The 19,409-nt window shown below is 59.4% G+C and overlaps 2 protein-coding genes across 4 annotated transcripts; one reads left to right on the top strand and one right to left on the bottom strand.

Moving 5' to 3' along the window:
- Positions 1–107: 107 nt before the first annotated feature.
- Positions 108–3,307, top strand: GPX3 (glutathione peroxidase 3). Its single transcript, XM_075102679.1, has 5 exons — positions 108–524; positions 1,672–1,825; positions 2,054–2,171; positions 2,368–2,467; positions 2,558–3,307. The coding sequence occupies exons 1-5, from the start codon at positions 438–440 to the stop codon at positions 2,789–2,791; spliced, it is 693 nt and encodes a 230-aa protein (XP_074958780.1). The 5' UTR covers positions 108–437; the 3' UTR covers positions 2,792–3,307.
- Positions 3,308–3,931: 624 nt separating this feature from the next.
- On the bottom strand, positions 3,932–18,291 carry TNIP1 (TNFAIP3 interacting protein 1). Of its 3 annotated transcripts, none has more exons than XM_075102676.1 (18): positions 18,175–18,291; positions 12,277–12,447; positions 11,148–11,270; positions 10,754–10,836; positions 10,456–10,524; positions 8,201–8,392; positions 7,924–8,018; positions 7,764–7,845; positions 7,435–7,527; positions 7,137–7,202; positions 6,852–6,983; positions 6,643–6,771; positions 6,212–6,334; positions 5,892–6,017; positions 5,489–5,560; positions 5,158–5,346; positions 4,814–4,904; positions 3,932–4,462 (listed from the first exon to the last, which is right to left on the bottom strand). In XM_075102676.1, exons 2-18 carry the CDS (start codon positions 12,416–12,418, stop codon positions 4,437–4,439), a joined length of 1,833 nt encoding a protein of 610 aa, XP_074958777.1. In that variant the 5' UTR covers positions 12,419–12,447; positions 18,175–18,291; the 3' UTR covers positions 3,932–4,436. The 3 variants fall into 3 exon arrangements, with proteins under 3 accessions (XP_074958777.1, XP_074958779.1, XP_074958778.1); XM_075102678.1 differs by having other exon boundaries at positions 7,435–7,524; XM_075102677.1 differs by lacking the exon at positions 18,175–18,291 and adding an exon at positions 17,130–17,151.
- Positions 18,292–19,409: the final 1,118 nt, after the last annotated feature.

Below are 19,409 nucleotides of genomic sequence, written 5' to 3'. Positions count from 1 at the left end.
TCTACCGGGTACCCTCGGCAGCGTGGGGACATCGCCTGGCGCCTCTCCCACCCTGTGGGTTTTAATCCCTACGTCCGGGGCTCATACAGCTCGTTGCATAAACCACCGGCACATGCTGCTGCCCCGTGTGTTCGCGGGTGTCCCCCCCGTCCACCCCCAGGTCCCTGCCCCGCCGAGGTGCCAGCACGGCGCTGCCACCCGCCTCCTCCCCGCACCCCCCCGCGCCGCCGCGTCCCTCCCAGGGCCCACACGGTTAACGCAGCCCTCGGCCCGTCCTTCTCCCGGCGATTGGCTCCCCCCGCTCAGCCCAGCGGCTATTTCTCGGCTGTCGGGCTCGGAGGTGGCAGAAGGCGACAGGGAGAGGTGTGTTTCCCCCCCCGCACCGCTGTCCCCCGGGGGTGTGAGGAGGGTGCCCGCACCCCACGCCCGCCCCGGCCATGGGGGGCTGGTTCCGCAGCGCCTGGATTTTGCCCCTTTTCTTGGCTGGGTTCATCCAGCCGGGGCAGAGCCAAGAGAGGGAGAAGGTAAGAGGTGTGTGTGGGGGAATCACGGGGGCTGCGCGGGTTGGGGGGGTGGGGTGGGATGTGGCACCCTGGGTACCCACCTGTCACCAAAGCTCGCTGCAGAGCTCTTGGGGGCAGGAGTGGGGCATGGTGACCCCGTCCCGATGTCTGGATCATGGGGGGGACACGACTTTTCTGATCCAGTTCTTGCAAAGGGGGAATCGCTGTCCTGGGATTGGGGACAGAGGGGGACAGAGCCTTGTCGTTCCCCCACCAGTGACCCCCATAGGGGCCAGAGCACAGGGCTTTTGTTCCATGCACGGTGTCCAGGGGGCTGCACCCATGTTTGGAGGGTGTGGGGCTGCTGTGTCCCCACACCCCGGTGGGCAGAGTAGGGGTGACTGTCACCCCCCTGGCCAGCCACCCCACCCTGGGTAGGTGAAGTAGAGCCCCACTGCCAGGATCCAGCTGGCCCCATGGAGGCTGAGCTCCCTGGGAAGAGCCCCTGTGACTTTATCTCCTGCCAGCTCCCAAAATAGTCCCTCGGTGGCACTTGGGTGAGCCTGGGTCCCCTGTTGGGAACTGGAGATGGGCTCCCCTGAATTAACCCCTGCAGCACTGCAGGCAGAGGCTGCTCCACCCTGGCACTTCCCTGCTGATCCAGCCCTGAGCCTCGCTTTGCCTGGGCCTGGCTTGGCCACGGCACAGCAGCCAGTGCTGGTCCAGGGTGCTCTGGGTGCCTCTTACCCAGAGGGGTGTGTGCAGGGGTGGTGGGGTCCTGTCTGCCTGCAGCTCTGGGGAGGCTTGGACTGGTCTCCCTGCACCAGCTTAGACTGTTTTCCAGCCTCTCGCCTTCCTGCTTGACCCTGGATGGGTAAACATCCCTCCAGCTGCAGCCAGCCCCACTGGCCGGGTGTGCACATGTATGCACATGTGTATGCATGTGCACACAAACGCCAGCCAGTCCCGCCACCCTGACCTTGGCATGCTGGAGCCTGGCTGCTGCCAGCAACATCTGGGCCAGGAGACACAATGCAGGCAGCTACCATCTCAGCCAGTGCCAGGGCTGGACCCGCTGCTCTGGTGGCTGTTGGGCAACCATGGGGTGGGTGAGTGGGGTGGCCAGTGGCCCCCAGCCCCATCCCATCGAATGCTTCTCGCACCACAGGTGAAATGCTACAGCTCAGTGCAAGGCACCATTTACGACTACGGGGCCCTGACCATCGATGGGGACGAGTACATCCCCTTTAGGAATTACGCAGGGAAGATGGTGCTCTTCGTCAATGTGGCCACATACTGAGGCCTCACCCTGCAGTACCTCGGTAAGTGTCCTGTGGGGCACGGGCAGGCAAGCAAGGAGCAGGCAGTGTCACCCAGGCATGCAGCCCTTGGCAGGCCTCCATGGTCTGTCCTGCTCTGGGAGCTGGAGGAAGGGGTAATACCTGCTCCCCAGGACCCAGCCCAGCTGGGGATGGTCTGAGGGGGTCAGTACAGGTGTGGGGGTAAGCCCGGTCCCCTGCTAACCCATCCCTGGCTCTGGTTGCACACAGAACTGAATGCACTACAAAATGAACTGAGACCCTATGGGCTCGTCGTCCTGGGCTTCCCCTCGAACCAATTTGGGAAGCAGGAACCTGGCCAGAACTCAGAAATCCTCCCTGCACTGAAGTGAGTACTGTGGTACGGGCTGCTGGGCCCCCAGCCAGGTGGCGGGTACATAGGGTGCAGCGTCTGCTGGCTCCCACCCCCCTCCCAGCCTGGGGCTGTGGTCCCCAAAAGCACAGGGCTTGGGGTTCCCCCGCTACCCCTGTGCAGCACCAAGAGCTGCCTGCTGCATGATGCTCTGCAAACCCTCCCCTTGCAGGTATGTCCGGCCGGGGGGTGGCTTTGTCCCCAACTTCCAGCTCTTCCAGAAAGGAGATGTGAACGGGGCAAAAGAGCAGAAGATCTACACCTTCCTGAAGGTGGGTGTCATGGTGGTGGGCAGGGGGACAGTACCCAGCTTGTTTTTTTTGGGGGGAGTAAGGCAGTGACGGTGCTGGTGTCCACTGCAGAATGCCTGTCCCCCGGTGGCGGAAGAGTTTGGGAACCCCAAGAACCTCTTCTGGGAGCCCCTGCGGAACCACGACATCAAGTGGAATTTTGAGAAGTTCCTGGTGGGCCCCGATGGCGTGCCTGTCATGCGCTGGTACCACCGCGCCAACATTGCTGTCGTGAAGAATGACATCATCACCTACATGAGGCAGCAGCAGCAGCAGCAGCAGCAGCGGCAGGCGATGCCAGCCTAGAGGGTGGCTTCCCCCTCCTGCTGGCACCCCCTCGCTGACGCAGGGCTGCTCCCTCTCTGTCCCCAGCAGCAGAAGCCAAACGCCGAGCCAGCACGCTGCCCCCTCCATTGCTCTGGTCTCTGCCAGCCCCCACCTGGGATGCTAGGCAGGGCAACCCAGTGGCAGAGACCTCAGTGATGGGAGGGGGACGTTTCCCAATAATCCCATGCTCCACCTCCAGCCCTGGCCGTGACACCTTATCCTGGCCCCCAGCTTGCCCCCCCGCCTTGCCAGACAGCAGGGGGATGCAGGGGCCAGCCGCCCCTGGAGAAGAAGACCACGTCTCCATGAAGGCTTAGCCCGAAAGCCCCTGGTGTGGGGCGGGCCTGGCCTGATCCTGCCAGGCACGGAGCAGCTCTTCAGTGCATTCAAGCTGCCTGTGGTCCCAGTGCAGAGACATGCTCCTCTCCCACCCAGGGACAGCTAGCCCCTTGCTTCCCACCATAAAGAATGCCAAATAAAGGCTCTGCAAATGCACAGCCCTGCTTCTTGGCCAGGGGGAGAGAGTAGGGGGTACAGTGGCTAGCCTGGGGCTATGAGCAGGGAGGGATGGCTCCCAGCTGCAGAAACTCCATGTTGGTAGTTCACTTGAAAAGAAAAAAAAAAAAAAAAAAATTTATCATGGCCCCCCCGATGTGGGGGGAGGGTGTTGGTGCAGAACACAGAGGGTGGAAAAGTGGGGGGCTGGTCCCTGCTCCCACCCCCAAGGAGCATGTGACAGCCACGCTTATATTAATAGAGTAGGGTTCTCCCTCCCCCCATTTTCCTCGAGCAAGATTTGCTCTGTGCACTTTTAGAGACTGGCCCTAAGGCCATTGCTGCAGGGAAAGGCAGAGTAGGGAGCAGGGGGTTCCCGGCCCTGGCAAAGGCAGGGGGCAGAAGGGAGGACACGGGGCTGAGCCCACTCCCCAGAGGGAGTTGGGGGAATACGCTTGGGGCAGTAGATCCTAGGGTGCCCATGCAGGAGCTGGGTCCCCCTTGCACTTGCTCTGGCCCCGCAGCTACACCCAAGCCCATAGGGAGCCCTGGCATCCCATCTAGCCCAGCACAGAGGCTGTCCTAGGGAAAGCAGCTTTCAGGATAAAACCAGAGAGACTCAGCTACACTTCAGTCCTTAAATAAATACAAAGACACCAACCACCCTCAGCCTGGGCCATGGCTGCAGCAGGCACCCGCCTGCAAGCATGGGATCTCCCACTGCTGGGAGAGTCCCTGCTGTCACCCGCTCCTCCGGCGGCTGAATCAAAGCCCCTGGACCGGGGCAGCTCCTGGCATGCTCCTGGGAAACGCTGACTCCTCTTCCCTGAAGACCTGGCTCGGGTCTATAGCAATGCCAGGCCCGATGCCTTGTGGGGAAGGGAATGGCCACAGGGGGCTGCTGATCCTGTGTTGGCTGCCACCAAGACAGCACCTCCAGTCCCTCCTTCACACTTTCCTCACAGGGATGCACTGCTGAGCCGCTCCAGGCCGTGGGTGCGGCCATGTCCACAGCATGTCCGCTCACAAGGATAGGCAGCCAGAGGAAGCTCCTAGATATATACACATGGGCACACGCACACACCCTACTCCTCTTCTGCCGGTATCACAGTGCAGCTGGTCCTTGGCATTAGGGCAATCCGGCACCTGCCTGTTCTGAAACACAGAGAGGGGCATCATGAGGTGGCTCTTCACACCCAGACAAGTCCCACAGGAGACATACCAGCCATGGGATGGGTGTTAGCCCCGCACCAATTGCCATAACCCTAAGGGCTCCTGGGGTTCAGGCTTGCGCCAGTCTCCAGATGCTGCGGGGATGGTGGCGGGGGGAATGCAGCAGGGACCAACCCCATGGCAGAATCATCCCGTCAGCTGATCAGAGGTGGGGGATGAAGGGAAATGGCCACTGCCTGGCAAGCTGTTCCCCCGTCCCTCCCACAAGTGTTCAGCGCAGGGTCTCAGGGTGAAGGGCAGGGGTGCTCCCCTGACCAAGGGTCCAAGCCTTACCCAAGTCCTTGGGGACTGGTTTCACCCCGGCCACTGCCTGAGCGTTCTGACTGCGAGCCATGGCGCAGGGTGGGTGCCAGGGGTACTCGGGCTGCAGGAAGAGATGGAACAGAAACAGCGAATTATCAGAGATGTGAATCACAAGGCTTTGCTCCCTATTCAATTGCCAGGGTGTGAGGAGGAGGAGGAGAAGGGCTGAGCGTTCATGTGCCAAGAGGATGCCTGCTCAGCTCCCTGCTTGGTGACTCGGTGGGCCTGGAAAAGCCACTCGCTTGGCAGCAAGCCCCAGACCCGCTTGCACAGGAACCTCTGCTCCCCCTTGTGCAGCATGGGTAGACACTCACCTGGGGAAAATGGTGGAAGTTTTGTCCTGGTGTGTGCTCGCCTGGCATCGCTGGCGGGTATCGGAGCTGCTGCCACTCGTCGAAGCCGTGGTACATGGGGTGAGCCACGGGGGAATTGTACTGGTACAGGGGGCAGGCAGGGCTCAACGGCCCCATCAGTGGCTCAGGGTGCAGCCTCTCTCCAGAAGCCTGCAAGGAACCAGGGGAGATGCTGAGGAGAGCCCTGAAGGGAGCCCACTGCCACCACCCATTGCCCAGCTCAGAGCTGCCCCTCCACAGCAGATGAGGGCCAGCCCCTGGCACCCAGGAAGGGGTTTTCCCCCAACCTCACCTGTTTGTGCTGTTTCAGCAGCTTCTTCAGCTTCTCCTTCTCCCGCTGGCAGTCTTCTTTGGAGGCTCGCAGCTGGGAGCAAGGTGGGGTTAGTGCAGAGCCCACCCTGCTACCTGCCATGTCCATGAGGCAGGGGATGCTGCCCTTCCCTGCAGGAATGCCTGCACTGGTCACCCCCCATCAGACCCCCAGGAGAGGGGCAAGAGGATGAGATGAGTGAAAGGAGATGCTCTAGCAGGGACAAGCGGCAGCAAAACCACTGCTCCAGCCCTTCTATCACCACTCAGCCCCTGCTCCAAGATGGGTACAGGGGCTGTGACACTGGGGATGAGCACACCTCTGACACATCCCCAGGGGATATGGGGCTACTGGGGTGCTGCTGGCGGTACCCAGGGCTGCTCACCTGGCTGTTGGAGAGGACCAGCTGCTTCTGCAGCTTCTCCAGCTGCTGCTTCAGCTCTTCCTTCTCCTCGTTCATCCTCTCCCTGTCGCTCCGCTCCCGCTGGAAGTCCTCCTCAAAAATTTTCACCTGCAGGAGGGAGGGATGTGGGCGCAACTGGCCAAGAGTTGAGAGCTCCCCCAAGCACCCCTTTTTACTGTGTTGTCATCCCTGACACCTGCTAGGACTGCTGGGCTGCTCCTGGCCACACCAGGGTCTTTACCAGGGAGATCCAGGGCATGTAGCTTCCTCCATGCCTCTGGCAGCTCTGTGTCCTGCCGTACCTGCTGCCTGAGGAGCTCGTTCTGGGTCAGCAGCTCCTGCTGTGGCACTGTCCCCACCGGCTCCATGGTGTTGGTAAAGATGGGTGGTGGGGAGGCCTGGACGTTCAGGGCCTCCTCTAGTGCCTGGAGAGGAAGAGCAGGGAGGGGGTCAGAGCAAGGTGCTGTGCCCATGACAACACCAGAGGGCCACAGGCACATGCCCAGCATGGGAAGTGGGTATAACTAGGCAAGAGCAAGAGGGACTACAGACCCCCTATCCCCCTTTCCTGGGAGTCTAAAGAGATGTGGTGGGCATTGTCTGACACAAGCTGCCCCCCGGGCAAGGAGCTGGGCAGGAGGGGGTTGATCAGGGTCAGTTTTGGATTTGAGAGAGAAGCAGATGGAGAAAATAAAATACATTTTTCAGGGAGGGTTTCTGCCCCGGTCCCCACCTTGTTCAGCCTCTGTATCTCCTTCTCCTGGTACTCCCGCTGCCTGGTGACTGGAGCCAGCTGCTCCTGCAGGAACCGCATCCTCTGCTGCAGGTCCCTCACCTCCATGGCCAGCCTCTCTTTCTCTGCCTACAGGACATGGGATGGAGATCAGCCAGGGCAGGGCGATGGGGCCACCAGCTCCCCGCTGCACTTCCCAAGGGACTCACCTCCTCTGTTTCAATCCGGGACTTGGCCAGGAGCAGTTTGCGGTCAAAATCCCGTTGCTTTTGCTCCCGCTCTGACTCCAGCTCAGTCAGTGCCCTGCGGGCCTCAGCCAGCTCCTGATGCAAGTCTGTGACCTGCCAGGAGGAAGCAGAGATGTTGGCCTGCTCAGAAGGAGCCACACCAGGGGGGAAGAAGGCACAGGCAGCCCCAGAACATCCCCCTGCAGCCAGTCTCCTCCAAGTCTCCCAGCTTGCACCCAGATGTGCCCCCTGAGCACCCAGCCTTACCTTCTGCTCATACTTCTGCTTTGTGGCTCGGAAGTGCTGATCCCATTGCTTATTCACCTCCAGCAGCTGTGGGGAGAGAGGGACAGCTGAACAGGACCCTGACCCCTACCCCAAGCCAGCCATGGCGGTCCCCAGCAGCCTCCTGTCACAAAAGTGCCTCAGGGACCAGCTGGATAGAGATTCCAGCTCCAGCAATGCTTCCCTGCAGCTCCACAGCCCTGCCCGTCTCCCCCAGGCTGTCCCACCACCTGCTCCCATCCTGATCTTGGCCGTGCCTCCCTCCTGGCACCATTCTCACCTCCCTGCGCTGGTGCTCCAGGATCTTCACCTTCTTCTCCTTCGCCTCCAGCTCTCCTCTGCCCGGTGCTTTCTCCACTGCGGCCCCGCTCTGCTACATGGGCACAGGGGGACCCTCAGTGCTTTTGTAGAGGTTGTGCTGAAGGCTGGCTAAACATGAGCCGGTTCCCCTCCCATGGCCTCCCCCATCCCACTGAGACCTTGAGAAGTCCTGCTGGTCATACTGGGACAAAGTGGGGACCCGATTAAAATGAGGCCACATTTGCTGATGTGTCAGCAGGCTCCCCACCTCCCTCCCAGCCCTCTTCGAGGGCAATGATGCTCCCTCACCTGCTGCTGCTCGGCAGCTTCCCTCTTGCCACTATCCTGGCTGCTCAGCGTCACCATTCTCCGGAGCTCCTGGTTCTCGCACCTACATGCAGGGAGAGCCGAGTCAGCGGGAATAAGCACCCAGGGCAGTCCCATCCCCCTCCCCACCACCCACCCTCACCTGAGCTTCTCCAGTGCCTGGTTTCTCTGCTCCAGGTCCCGCTCCAGCTTGGTTCGCAGCTCCTTGTTCTCACTGTGCAGTGTCTCACACAGCGTCTGGAGGGCGAATGCCAGCAGCATGAGGATTGCTGGCCAGACCCAGGGGCCTGCCTGGCCACCCACCTCCCACCAAGCCCTGGCATGCAGGTGGGTGCCTGCCTCAGGGTGGAAAGGAGGGGCTTAATGGAAAAAAAGAAAGGGGAAGACCCCCACAAAGACCCTGATCAGTGCCTGCTCACCTGCAGGAACGATGTTCTCTGCTCGTTCTTATGCACCTTGGAAGCCAGGCGCTTGAGCTCGGAGGCCATGTAGCCCATTCGCACGAAGACCTGGTCCTTGCTGGCCTCCTTGGCACAGCCACTCAGCGTGCTCTCCAGCTGCTGTAGCTGGGGCAGCAGGTTGGCATCCTCATTTGGCAGCTGGTCCAAGTCCTGGGGACAGGGAGGGGATGAAGCGTGGTCAGATCAGTTCAACGAACACTGCAAAGTTCCCTTTTGGGGTAGGTCAGCCTTGTGTCCAATCCAGGGCTGTGGCAGGGAGCTAGGCCACCACTGAGACACTCTGCCACAGGCCTTGGTATGCTGAAAAACTGTGTCAACTTTGTAAGGGTTTAATTCCCAGCTGCTGGACATGGGACACCAAGTCCCCAGGTGGAAGGTATTTTACAGTAGCAGTTCTCCAAGCCCACGGTTCCCCATGCCCCTTGGCAGTCTGAGCAGACCACGCTCCTGGCTTGCTGATAGCAATAGAGGTATCTCTACCCCTGGTCCCTTCTCCTCCCAAGCTCTCCCCATCGGCACCAAGACTAGAAATCCCAGCTCCTGAGACTGTCCTTTCCACGTACTCCCTGGTCTGCACCAGGGCCTGAGGTTTGCCATGCGAGGGGCTGTCTTACCCAAGTCCCCATTTTCTCCTTCCTCCTGTCCTCCCTCTGAGGCTCCCCTGCCGCTGCAGCACGCCGGGCACCGGGAGCCTGTGCTCTTTGGCAGGCAGTAGCCAAGATGGTGATGCACAGGATTTAAATGGTGGCCGGGAAAGCCCGGGTCAGGGCGCACCCACCAACGTCAGGGCGCACCCCCACCCACGCATGAGGGGTGTCCCCAACAGGCTTGTCCTCCCCTGGTGTGACTCCTCCATTGCCTAGGAGACAGTGCCAGCACAACAGAGCCCAGCCCAGCACACTCGGCACTGCTGGGGAGGAGGTAGGGATGTGCTGGCACACCTTTGCCAGCTCCACTCCCAGCCCTGCTGACTCAGCCTGCCGCCCATGGGAATGCCCCGGGAAGCACCACATGGGGCCAGGAGCCCAACGTGTCCCTGGTGCCCGGCGGTTTACAGCCCCGAAACTGCCATGGTAGGGTGTGTGCAGGGCACTGCATAGCCAACTCCTCCCTCCAGTGCCAGCTGGCAAGGGGAGGTGGTGAGGACCTGAGCCCAGCTGGACTGCCTGGAAGAGCCCAGGTGTCAGCACGGGACTAGCACTCGCCAGAGGCACCAGCAGCCGATCACCAAGCAGATGCCACCCCATTCTTTGTCACCCCATGGCTGCATCCCAGGAGGGTCCAATAAAACTCAACCCTTCCTGGACCCTCTCTGGCCAATGCAAACAGGGATGTGCAACGAGAGCATGTCCCCTTATGGGCACCATGTGGGGCAAGCTGATGTTCACCCTCCTTGGGCTCCCCATGCCTCCTCCTCTCCCTTCTATCACACACAAAAAGCCAGAGCAGGACAGGATGGGGCAGTGCCAGCCAGGGGGACAGTCAGGTGGCAGCAAACAGAGCACACAGAGGTGCCTTGGCTGGGGCAGATGCTGTCAGCAATGATGGGGGTTGGAGACCTGGTCCTCCCATGCAGTGTGGCGATCAGGAGGTGAGCATCAGAGCATTGCTGACAGCTCCTCTGGTCCTCACAGACCTTCCTGTCACTGTCACATGGCATCTGGAGACACCAGTATCTCAGTCTGGCTGGGGCTGCTTTGCTGGTCCCATGCCCAGGCAGCCCAGCCAGGCCCCTTGTACTTGGGAGCCCTTGCCCTTGGAGGGCAGCCTGCACATTGTCCCCTCTCCCCGCCTTGGCCAGGTGAGAGGAGTGGTACGCTCCCAGGTCCTCCGGACACAGCGAGACATGGGGAGGACCAGCCATGGAGCTGTGTGGTTCTCTCCTGCCTGCAGACTGGCCAGGTCCCCTCGTCTTTGCTGGTGGCGGAAGCTGGGCACTGCAGCACAAGCACCGTCCTCGGGGCCATACATGGGGCTGGCTCTGCTCCCCTGGCAACGCCTGGGCACAGTTTATCCCTCCCCTGCCAAGGTTTGCCCAAGGGCTGCCTTGATACGGGTCGGTCCCCCAGCCCTGCCTGTGCCTGCTGGCGGTGATACCACTGGGGCACACAGCTGCCTGTCTGCACACCCTCCTACGCCCCTGTACCACCACCGCACCAACTTGACTCTCCGCCTGCCACCCACCAAATCCCACAGACACGAGGGCCACTCACCGCTCTCCCGCTCTCCTGGGGAAACCCCTGCGCTTCGACAGTGACGATTTCAAACTCCGAGGAGGATCCCTGCAAGGGGAGGCACCCAGGTCAGGTCTCTCCAGGGAACAGGAACCCAGGATGCCCACCCCACAGAGGCAGGGACTGATGGGACAGGAGCACAGCAGGGAAGCTGACCCCTCATTTCTGATTTATCCCCATTTCTAGAGGCTAAAGAATGCCTCCTTTTGCTTTAACTAGATGGAGAGTCTCTCCCTCTGGCCATGCCAGCACCAGCTCTTGCATTCACCAGACTCACACTTGGAGGAGATTTCCGTGCTTCTGTGTCCGGCTGAGTGCTGCCTGGGGCAGCCCGTGCAGAGCTGGGATCAGGGCCGACAGCTGCAGAGAGGGGAGAGGATGTAACCATGAGCCTTTTGGAGAGCAGGGCCTCTCCCTGCCTGGCATGGGGATGCAGAGAGCAGACACCCTGTGAGGCCAGGCACCAATAGACGGTTTCTACTCCAGCTATGGGGGTGGGACAGAAACCTCCCTCCAAGAGAAGGGAGGATGGCAGTGATTTGATACACTCCAGAGATGACAGGGCTGCAAGGAACCTTCATGAAAGTTTCCTTCACACCCTCTCCCCTTCCCTGAACTCAGGATCCTGAGCCATCAGGTTATCCCTCCTCAGCAAGCCCCACATCTCCTACCTCCAGTTTCTACCAGGTCCTCCACGGAAGATGACGCCATCAGCATTTTGTTGTCCTTCACGAGGTCCTCTGCCTTCTGCCGCAGCTTGGATGCCTCCACCTGGGACTCCTCCAGCAGCTCTCCTGTTGTGGACAACAGAAGGATGCTCACCCTCCTTCCCCGAGCATCTACCCTGCAGCAGCCCCATCCACCAACACCAAGCCCCTTGCTTGGGTAGAGAAATACCCAGCGTGGTTCTCCATCCAGAAAGAACTTTTCTTGGCCAAATCCAACAGCAAAGCTATATTAGTGGGTCATGGGCTTCAGAGTCCCCTGTGCGGACACAGAGGACTGGTTACAGGAGGCCGCAGGGCAGCACTGCATCTCTCAGAGGTCTCCTCCGCTTCCCAGAAGAGCCAAATTTAAGCCTAGCTGGTGGACCTAGGGGTCCAGCCTGCCTGCTCTGGGGTCTGGCACTGGCAATGCAATCCTCTCCCCACCCTGGACAGCTGCTCCCCCATCAGTGGTCCAGGTCCCAGGTAGGGGCAAGGCAACGTGACGGGAATCATGAGGCAGGTGGAAATTTGGCTGCAGAAACAGGACTTGAAAGTGGAAGCTGGGTCACGAGACCGAAAACAAAACTGGGGTTGGGTGGGGGAAGACGGCCAAGGAGGAGAAAGGGGGTGGCATGACTCGGCTGGGGTGTTTCAACACTGACACGTCCCTGTCACTGCAGGAAGCATCCAACGCTGGGGTCTTTAACCAGAACCCAGGAAAAGCCCCAGACCCGACAGGAGTTGCTGGAGGTGGGGGTTTTCAAAGGCAGAACAGATCCAGCATCTGTGACCTGCCGCTAGTGGACTCCAGGAAGCTGACCTTCCTCTATCACTTGCCTTTTTTTCAGCCATTAATCCCACCATAAAGCACCCCAGTTCAGCAAAAGCCTTGCTCCCTCTGCACCCCTGTGTGAGAAAGCCCAGACGTCTGCTCAACCCCCAGGACAGGGAGAGCTTTGCTACTGCCCCAGCGCCAAGACCCCCAGCTTCTTATAGCACCCTTCCTAAATAGAGCAAGAAACCCACAGGCTTGTTGGGCACAGGCTGAGCTGCCCCGAAGGGAGACATCGTCCCCCAGCCACACAGCAGTTACCGATAGACTTGATCCCCTGCATCTTCTCCTTCAGCCGGGTGTTCTCCTCCACCAGCCGCTCAAAGGCTGTGGATCCATTCTCATCCGTTCCCCCTCCGGGATCGTAGATGCGGTAGGGTCCTCTCCCTTCCATGCCTGCCATTTAGTCGCCTACCTCCCAGCTGGGCATCCCTGCAAGGCAAGGGAGCACAGTGTCACCTTCCTCTGGTCCCAGAGAAAGCCATGGTCCCCTGGCCCCAACTGTACAGGGATCTGGGGTACCACATCGAGGGAGGCAGGGCTGCCTCGCTGCTTGCCGGCCAGCGGAGAAGTGTCCCAGGTGAAGTCACTTCCCCCCCAGCCCTGCTCACAGGGTGAACGTGCCAGGGTGACTCACGGCCATGAGAACCATCACGTGAGGAGGAATCACCAGCACCCTGACCCAAGGCTGGCTCTCATCCCTGTGGGGCATGGGATTCCCCAAGGAGGTCACAGCTGCCTGTCCCTGTGTCCCCGTGGGGATGGAGACCCAGTCCCAGGATCATCCACCCACACCACCAAGGATCTGGGCACTGTCACCAGAGCATCCTGCTCACTGCAGGATATTTTTGGAGGGCAGAAAGGGTTGCAAGGGGCTATTTGGGGAAGGACAGTGACTGCAGCTGCGTGTGGGCTGTTTTGGCAGCACCACAGGGGGTAGATGACCCCAGCAGCCATGCAGTGACCCTCTCTGCCCTCCAGCTCAGCCAGAGAAACCGGCTGCCAATGGCATGGCTTCTCAAATCGGGACATGGGGGCATGTGCCGGGCCAGGCGCAAAGTACGAGGAGAGGAAACACCCGCATGCAGCACACAATTTGATTTTTTTAATTCCATGCATTCATGGACAGCCCAAGGCCTCCCCCCTTGCTGAGGTCTGGCCTGGGGTTGGCCAGGCAACATCCCAGCCCCAGGTCTCACCCATCTGCTGGGGGTGATAAAGCAGCTCCTGGGAATTACAGCCCAGGTTATTGAAAACACTGCTCCCCCCAATGCCAGCTCGCTATAAAGCAGGACAGTGCGGCAGCCAAGACAGTCCTGGGGGCGATGCCAGCCGGAGCTGGGGCGCTGCCTGCAGTGCCAGCTGCCGGGGGCTCCACAGGAGCACCTGTGGGCACCCCCAAGCTCTCTTCCACCCAGCCAAGGCAGCAGGGTGCTCACGGGCAGGAGGGGGCCAAGGGAGAACCATTTTGAAAGAGGAAGGGGGGAAGCCTGTATGTGAAACTGTCTTGACCTCAGACTAATGCTCATGCCACAAGCAATCCGGGCTGACCACTGGTTTAGACGACCTGCCTGCCAGGGAGCAGCAGGGACTTTCCAGATGACAACTGCCACCTGGCAGCATCTGCAACTGGAGCGGCAATGAATGCCTGCTTTGGGAGCAGGTAATTACACACGGCCTCAGCTGCAGTCTGGTTTTGGGAGAGGCACCTGTTGGCAGGTCTCACCTTCCTCCTGCTCTGTGGGTGCCACCAAACCCCCCATCACCCACGGCCCCGCACAGGGAGCCGGTAGTCCTGTCCCAAGCAGCTGGAGGCGGTGACCACTGGGAGGTGCCCAGCTGCAGGGCAGGCTGAGCAGCGGCTATTTCTGGAGCCCACAGCAGCTGACAGGAAGCTGCAGAAGAACCAGGGCAGTTTCCATGTCGCGGGTCCCAGCACTGGGCAGCACGGCCACAGCCGGTATGAAATCCCCCCCACCACGGGATGAGGAAAACTCCCCAAGCAGACCTGCTGGTGGGCAGGACGGAACCGAGGATGGCAGGGCAGCATGCATGTGGCCCGGGAACCCAGTGGCACCTCCACTGCAGGGAATTGCCATTCCCTGTGGCTGTTCTGTCTGCCTGGCCAGCCCACTGGATGACAGGGACATGTCATGGGCAGGCTGGGGACCTGAAGCTTTCTCACCAGCATCTGGTCACCATGTGCTGCTCCAGATCCAAACCTGGAGCTCTGGGAAGAGCTGGTTAGCAAAGTGATCTTATAACAAGCATCTCGTGGGGTGTCGTGTCTTCCACCAGGATGAACCCAGGTGTGGGCCAGAGAAGGTGGAGACAAGCTCCCCTCTCACATCGCATCCTTTCCCTGTATGGCTTTGCAGCAGCCTGAAATACCTGCCCCTATTTTGTTGCACTCCAGGCCCCAAACTGGTTGATTTTCCACCTCTCCCTGCGGCACACGTGCAGGAGGTCCCCTACGCCTGCCTGCAAGGCAATGCGGCACCAAACACCCAAACCCAAGCTGCACTGATCACCTTGCCCACCAGCAGAACATATGCATAGTAACCTGATATTCCTCCAGGTGGATGGAGCCACTGAAAACCTCTACTGTTCCCAATTCTCATGGTTTTATCAAAGATTTTTCTACCCAAGGTCTGCACCCCACCAGCACAGGGGTCACTGGTGCTGTTTTCAAACAGCAGCTGGGGAGAGGAGCTGAACTATCTCCAGCTGACAAAAGCACAGACCAGCCACAAATTCACCAACAAACAAGACCCAGCATGAGGGGAGGGGGCACCCACAGCATCTGAGCCCATCACTGGGGTCAGGACAGGTTTGCCCAGGGTAGAGGAACAGCCCAATTTCTGCAGGAAGCTGCTGCGAATGTGGACCAGGTTCCCAGTCCTGTTTATTTTCCCCTTAAGAGTTCTGAAATGTGAGATTTGCAGTGGAAAAAAATCTCACATTTCAATAAAAACACCAGGGGAGGAGAGAGTACTACAGACAAGCACCTAACGATGGTTAGAAACACAAGGAAAACAAGACTACCGCAGACTCCAGAAGAAACCACTGAACCACCAGAAAACACTTCTCTTTGCCAATCAACAGTTTCTAAGCTAACGTGATGGTATTTCACAGCCCTGGGGGTTGAGGGCTGGCCACAGACCATGGCTGCCTGGGTATAGCTCACCAGCTCCATGCAGAGCTGCTGTCAGAGGCTGCCAGACGCCGTGGTCACCTGTGGGCGTTGCTGGTTGCAAGTGAGGCACCAAGACCTTTAGGTAGTAAATTTTTATGACAACTCAGCAAAAGGAGAGAATGAGACAGCAAGAGGGCAGCGGAGAATCCCAGGCAAAGACAGAAAGGGTGCTATTTAAATAGCTGTGCTGCGGCTCGGGAGCAAACGGGCACCACGTAGCTGTGGCCAGACTGTTCCCCACTGCCACGGCCACCAACACTGCAGTCATCACTGCACTGGCCATGCAGAAATGGTAAAATGAAACAATTCCTGCTTTAAAATTACTTAACAGCTGAAGACATGAAGGCAGAGGATGAAAATCCTGCACAGTGAGTGGGCTGGCACCGCTGGAGGTTTGCTTTCAGCGGTGAGCCCTGGGGTGGAGACCAGCCTGCTGAAGCAGTGGGTTTGGCAGCCCATCAATTCCCATCCCATGATCCATGGTGGGGGCTTGGCCCAGCCCTTAGGAGAACGGGGTTTTCCTTGCCCTGGTGTTCAATATTCCCAGGAATTCTCCTCCCCGCCAGGACTGCACGAGGTGAATGCAAATCCCTGCAGGCTGCCAGTGTCCTGCCAGCATCGTTTCCCCATGACCGGGGCTGCCAGGCCCCAGCATCCCTCCTCCTCAGAGGAAACAAACAAAAGCCACTCAAGATAGATACTGTGGAGGACTTTTTTTTTTGTTGTTTAATCATTTTACTGGAATTCAGCAAAATGCCACAACCCCGAGCCTGGTTTCTTTTCTTCTCCAGAGCCCCAGCAGCTTCCCAGCCCCAGGGACAACCATTCCAACCACACTGGGCTGGTTTCACTTGCAGAGAAGCAAAAGCAGAGCTGGCTTTAGGAGGAAACAATTATAAGGAAAGTTTATGGGCAATGCAGTCCAGAAAAATAGACTCCCTGGGCTGGGAGCAATAAAAGAAGAGGAAAGCAAGCGTTGTAAGGCTCAGGTCTCAAAGAGAAAGGTCTGAACCTCCACTTGAAGCATTTTTCTTCCCAGCCTGGCCAGCTGCAGAGAGAGGGTGGGAAAGGCAAGAGCCTCATCTGAAAAGCAGCAGATGTTATGGATGTGCTGCAGCCAGAGATCCCACCCTCGCCTGAGAAAGCCACCTCCAACAGAGGCTTCACAAAACAACCTGCTTTGGATGAGGTTGCTCGCAAGGAAATTAAAACATTTCCCCATTTGGAGTCAGGTTTACAAACACGGGTAACCACACGCAGCTACAAAGCTCCTCACCACAGGTCCAAGCTCTGGCGCAGGCAGAACAGGCAGCCAGACCTGGTGGTGTTGTTCCCCTGGGCAGCACAGTGGCATTTTATGCCAGACCCTGTCTTCTGCTGTGAAGACATCTCGTTTCGCGCTGCCTGCTCCGTTTCTTCCCCTCACGGAGCTCAACAGCATCATGGCTACTTGTCACAGCACTCAAAAGCAGAGCAAGGCACAGCCACCCCTTTCCTTGCAGCTCCAGCACAACCCAGGCTACTCCTGTCCAATCTGGTGCGCTTCAGCTGCGCTGCAACCGAGCAACAGAAGACGGTGGCACCACAAAGCTAAACCAGCAAAGCCACCTCTGTCACCCAAAGCATAAGAATTGTTGCTTTAAAACAAAACCTGCAGTGCCACAGGAGTAGATGGTCCAAGCTTCCTCCACCCACGAGTGTTTTGTGCCAGCTGCTGGCAAGCAATGACCCACAGCCCGTTCTAAATAGGACTGTCTGGCATTGGTCAGCCTGAAAGGGCATCGTGGGATTTCTTGCAGAGCCAGGAACGATGCCAAAAGCTGCAAAAAGCCTCTCTTCTTATTGCCTACTTTGCCTCGCCACAGAGGCGGCTCTCAAGGACATGCCTGGCTGGAGTTTTCCTGCTTCCAGAACTCACCCCAGCAAAGTCCAGTCTCTTGGCTCCAGCAAGCTTCAGCTGCTTTTGCCAGTGCTCTCAATGAAATATGCACTCCAAAACAGCTTGTGGCAGTGGAACAGCTCTTACGCACCCAAACAGATGGAAATACTGAGCTAAAGGGGAAAGGTTGTATTTGCCTCTCTGATATGGGGAGTAACCTTTGCCCAGGGGCACTGAGGAATGTGACACCCAGACCTCCAAGAGGCTGCAGGTCCCTACCAAGTCCCATCCGGAGCTACTTTCACCCAAAAACAGGGCTGACAGGCAGCATCTTTCTTTCCTCTGCCCTCAGCGGGGGTCCTTAGCTTGGAATTGAGGGAGGGGAGGTGGGGAGGCAAGCTGTGCACCCTTCCCCTAAGGGGGAGGTGAGGCTGCCATCCCCAGTCTGGCTATTCCACACCTGATGTGGACCCTTCCATCGACTGGAGGCTCCTTGGAGCTGCGGCCACCCGTGGGCCGCGGCGTGGGATCCACGCACCGACCCTGCCCGAGGGGCGGGGAACGCAAGCCCAGAAATCGTCAGCAGACGAATGCGTGGGGCTGGGGAAACGCCGGGGTGGTGTAAGGCAGAACGAGGGGAGGAGCGAGCCCGGCGTCCGGCAGCGGTGCGGGGCTGCCCGGCCCGGGGGACCCGCGCCCGAGGCGGGTGGGCAGAAGGGAGAGAGACCCCCCCCCAGCACCCCCTGAGTCCTTCTCCTCTCCCCCGGTGAAGCCCACCACCACCACCCTGCCCTTTCGGGAGCGGCAAGGGGAGCCGGCATCCCCTGCCCTGCCCCGAGAGAGGAGAAACTGAGGCACGACTATCGCGACAAGCCCGCAGCACCCAGGCCGGCCCCGGAGCACGTCCACGACCCCCCCCAGGGATTCACCTCGGCCGCCCGTACAATCCGACAACCCCAAGCCTCGCCGGCCCCTCCCCGCCGCCAGGACCTCTGGCTGGGCGGCACGATCCAGTGCCCAGGCGCCATCCCCGGTGCCCTGCAAGACCCCGGCGTGGGGCTCCCCCGTACCGCTCCGAGCTCACCTGCCAGCGCGCCCCCGAGCCTAGGCGAGGCCCGAACCGCTGCCGGTACCGCTCCGCTCCGCCGCCACCACGGGAGGAAGCGGGGCGGGGGGCGGTGGTTCCGCCCCTCGGGAAATTCCCAGCCTGACGGACAGGCGCTGCAGCCAATCGGCGCGGAGCGGAGGGTATAAAGAGGGGAGGGAGCGGTGGCCTGTCATGGTGGAGTGGCTGCTGTACTGCGTGGCTTGCTCGGGGCTGTGCGGGGTGCCGTGGGGTTGCCCGGCATAGCGGGGCCCTTAGGCGTTTAGGGACCTGGCCTGTCTGCCCCTTAGCGGGGTTTCCGCTTGTTAGGGAGAGGTAGGCCCGAGCCCGGCAGCGGCTTCCTCGGCCTATCGAGATACAAAATGGCGGGGCCGAGGGGAGGGCACGGCCCAGCCGCGCCACCTCCCTGCTGCGGGCGGAGGGGCCCCCTCGCACCTGCGGCGCCGCTCGGCGGGTGCAGCCGGTTTGGGGTGTGGAGGAATAGCTGAGAGGAGACCCTGGCGGCTCGGGCAGGTGCGCTGCGGCAGTCCCAGGCTCCCCCCTCAGCCCCGGGTGCCCAGGGAGGGAGGCTTGTGTGCTCCCGCTGAGCCTTACCAGATCGCTCCTCTTCTGCATCTGAGTCAGGGAGAACTTCACGCCACGCCTGTGTCTCCGAGTTACATTACACAAGGAAGTTGCACCCCTCGGCTGGAGAGCTCATGATCAGGGATCCTTTTCCTCTGCTTTGACTATTGTGCATTCATGAACAACAGAAATCAGCCAGAGGAGCTGGAACCACAGGGAACACCTTCTGGTTTCACGTAGCTGTTTGGGACTTGCTCCATAGCTACCCGATTTTCTTTCTTCGGTTGGTTTTGCAACAAAAGGAAGCTGTTTTTTATATATATATGTACAAATAAACCAGAAGCAAAGAAAACCTGCTGTAAGCAGACATGCTTGCCCTCTCTCTCTGTGCTCCTAACATTTATTTACTCCTTCCTGTAGGTGACTGCTACTGGGCTCGCAGAGGTGTCCTTCATTGGCGATCGTGCTGTTTCCAATCGTCCCAATCCTGGCTTCCTACTCAGTTCAGACAGTTCCACTTCTTCTTGGGGGTCTGATGTTATTTTGGGTTGTAAAAATTTAAAAACAAACCCCCCAAAAAACCAAACTAAACAAAAAAAAACAACAAACAAATTCCTTTCCCCAACTGCCCTTCGTTCCAACTAGGACAT

This window comes from Phalacrocorax aristotelis, chromosome 8 (genome assembly GCF_949628215.1).
Source record: "Phalacrocorax aristotelis chromosome 8, bGulAri2.1, whole genome shotgun sequence".
Lineage (NCBI taxonomy): Eukaryota > Metazoa > Chordata > Aves > Suliformes > Phalacrocoracidae > Phalacrocorax > Phalacrocorax aristotelis.
Note: the sequence above shows the minus strand (reverse complement) of the source record. Positions and strands in the feature narration are given on the sequence as shown.